This window comes from Triticum aestivum, chromosome 2B (genome assembly GCF_018294505.1).
Source record: "Triticum aestivum cultivar Chinese Spring chromosome 2B, IWGSC CS RefSeq v2.1, whole genome shotgun sequence".
Lineage (NCBI taxonomy): Eukaryota > Viridiplantae > Streptophyta > Magnoliopsida > Poales > Poaceae > Triticum > Triticum aestivum.
This window is the reverse complement of record NC_057798.1, coordinates 61187002-61189960: the sequence shown is the minus strand read 5'-3', so window position 1 is coordinate 61189960 and position 2959 is coordinate 61187002. Positions and strand designations below refer to the sequence as shown.

Below are 2959 nucleotides of genomic sequence, written 5' to 3'. Positions count from 1 at the left end.
AGTTAAAGGAGCCGAGAGAAACCGAACGCAGCCTAAGAGCATTGTCTGACCAACTTCAACATGAAAGAAACACAATGAGAGCATCCTGATACTTACCGTAGCCAAATTAAAGTTGGTTCTCATCTTGTATTCCACACAAATCAATTGCTTCAGCACAGCAGATCGTTTGGCATTAGAGATGACTTTCAAGTGACTTCAGTAAGTCTATATAAACATATATAATGCAGAATTTGGCTTCCCCAGAATGAATCACTAAGAAGAGAACGATCGAAAAGTGAACACGGGATGAAATCCAAACTAGGCGCGACAGAACATCCTACAATCAGTTTACAACCGGGATGAGTCGAGACGCACGGGCCATGAGATATTGAGATTGGGAGAAGAAGATCGACGAAGGGACGGACGGACCTTGCGTGGGGGCTGCAGCAGTCCATCTGCCTGCCGGCGCTGTCCACCTCGCAGAGCACGGCGAGCTCCTGCGCCTCCTTCGGCAGCCCGCCGCTGCGCTCGCCGAAGGTGGCCACCGGGGAGATCCCTGTGTGGGGAGGGGGAGGGACAGGGGGTGTAGGAGTAGGCCGGCGGCGAGGTGTGAGGGAGACGGGGCGGTGGTTGGTGGCCGGCGGCCGGCGGCGGTGGAGTGGAGTGGGGCTCGGCTTGAGTAACAATGAAAAACGAGCCCAGCCCAGCACAGCCCATTATCAGATGTGCGGGGTCGAGCCTCAAAAAAAAAAGAATAAAAGTTTCTCAAAAAAGAAAGAATAAAAAAAACAGACGCCACTCTCTCTACCAGCCGGCTGTCGCTCGTTCCCCTTTCCCTCGCCGCCGGACCACGCCGCCGCGCCGCCATGATCCGCCTCCGCAGCTGCGTCCTCACCCGCCTCCTCTCCTCGCCCTCCGCACCGCCCACTCCATTCCGCCCCCACCGCCTCCTCTCCGCGGCCCCGCTAGCCGTTTCCCCAAACCCTAGCTTCGCCGTCGAGGACTACCTCGTCGCCGCCTGCGGCCTCACCCGACCACAGGCCGTCAAGGCCTCCGCCAAGCTCCCCCGCCTCAAGTCCCCCGCCAACCCCGACGCCGTGCTCGCCTTCCTCGCCGGCCTCGGCCTCTCCGCCGCCGATGTCGCCGCGGTCGTCGCCAGGGACCCCAGGTCACTCTGCGCCAGCGTGGAGAGAACCCTGGCGCCCGTCGTCGTCGGGCTCTCTGACCTCGGGCTATCGCGCTCCGACATTGCGCGCCTTGCCTCGCTCGCCGTCCACAGATTCCGCAAAGAAGACACAGTCTCCAAGCTGCAGTACTACCTGCACCTTTTCGGCTCCTCGGAGAACCTCCTACGGGCCATGAAGTTCTGCGATTTCCTCTCGCACAGCCTCGAGAGGGTGGTCAAGCCCAATGTCGTCTTCCTGCGTGAGTGCGGGTTAGGTGCTTGCGATATTGCCAAGTTGTGCATCCAAAGACCGAGGATGATCACCGCCAACCTGCAGCATCTCCAGGCGATGGTGGCATGCGCCGAAAACATAGGTGTGCCCCGTGGTTCTGGGATGTTCAGGCACGCGCTGCATGCCGTTGCATTCATGAGCGAGGCGGAGATTACAGCCAGAGTGGAGTACCTGAAGAGCACCTTCACGTGGACCGATGCTGAGGTGGGCATTGCTGTTTCTAGGGCTCCATTGATGCTGACAAGGTCAAAGGAATCGCTGCAGCGTAGGTCTGAGTTCTTCATCTCCGAGGTGGGCTTGGAACCGTCCTACATTGCTCAGCAGTCGGTATTACTCGGTTACAGCCTAGAGGCCCGGCTCAGGCCCCGGTACTACGCTGTAAAGTTTCTCAAGGAAAATGGATTGCTCAAGCGCGACCCGAGCTACTGTACTGTTTTCAAGGAGACCGAGAAGGTATTCAGGGAGAATTTTATATGCCCTCACAAGGAAGCTGCACCACACCTCGAAGAGGACTATGATGCCGCCTGTAAAGGAGAAGTGCCGACTAATTTCAGATTCACATGAGCCAATAACAGGCTATAACTATGAGCTGCTTGTCTGCTGCTGTATGTCTCCTAGATGCTGGGTTGTTGCTAATGTGTGATTAAACTGATAATTTGGTTCCTGAATATTGTTATATAATGCCATCATTCAGCAGAGAAGAAACCATGGATTGATTATGAACTTTTTTTGCCCCCCTTCATGTTTTTAAACACTAGTATTGGAACTAAGTAAGTGTGAGATCAGGCCATTCTGCAACGCATTAGGATTTCAATTTTCAAGTTAGTTGCTGGTGCATTGAGACAATGAGCCAAGGTAAGTCTCATGTGGTTAATGCATTCCTGATGTTTTTGTAATTCATAGTGGATAATTGGAGGAGCAATCTGTTGCATGTCCAAAATTTAGGTAATAGTCTTTTGGGAAGCAGCTGGAGGGGCTGTTGCCTTGTGGTGTTAGCATTTCCTATTTAGGGCCCAAGGTTAATTCACCTGGCTTTAGTTTAATCTGTTTTTCAATTATGATTTGATATACAAATATCATTTTGGTTTGTTCATACACAGATTCATAGCGACCCTTTTTTTTTTGCTTCAACTAACTATTCAACTAAAGGAAGTGTCTGGAAGTGAGTTCTTCTTTAATTGTATCGATTTGGAGCCATTGTATCAACTTGCTGCTAGTGATGTTATCCAGACAAAGAAGAACTAATTTGTACTGTGTTTACAGATCTGAGGGATGGATGGTTCCCTCCATCAGCGCGCATTTTTTTAATTCAATATGCATTTTGGAAGGTAGTACCTCCGTCCTGGTTTATTGGTCCTCATTGTAAATTTTGATCATAAATTTAACTATCAAAATGTTAATGCATGTCAATAAAAATTATAACGTTGGATTCATATTTGAACATAGTTTTCAGTGATATAATTTTTATTGACATGCATGAACATTTTGTTAGTTAAATATTTAGTCAAAATTTGACACAAATT

The 2959-nt window shown here is 50.4% G+C and overlaps 1 protein-coding gene across 1 annotated transcript; it reads left to right on the top strand.

Moving 5' to 3' along the window:
• The first annotated feature begins 659 nt into the window (after window positions 1-659).
• On the top strand, window positions 660-2169 carry LOC123040439 (transcription termination factor MTERF5, chloroplastic). The gene has a single exon (XM_044463280.1). The coding sequence runs from the start codon at window positions 846-848 to the stop codon at window positions 1998-2000; it is 1155 nt and encodes a 384-aa protein (XP_044319215.1). The 5' UTR covers window positions 660-845; the 3' UTR covers window positions 2001-2169.
• The last annotated feature ends 790 nt before the right edge of the window (window positions 2170-2959 follow it).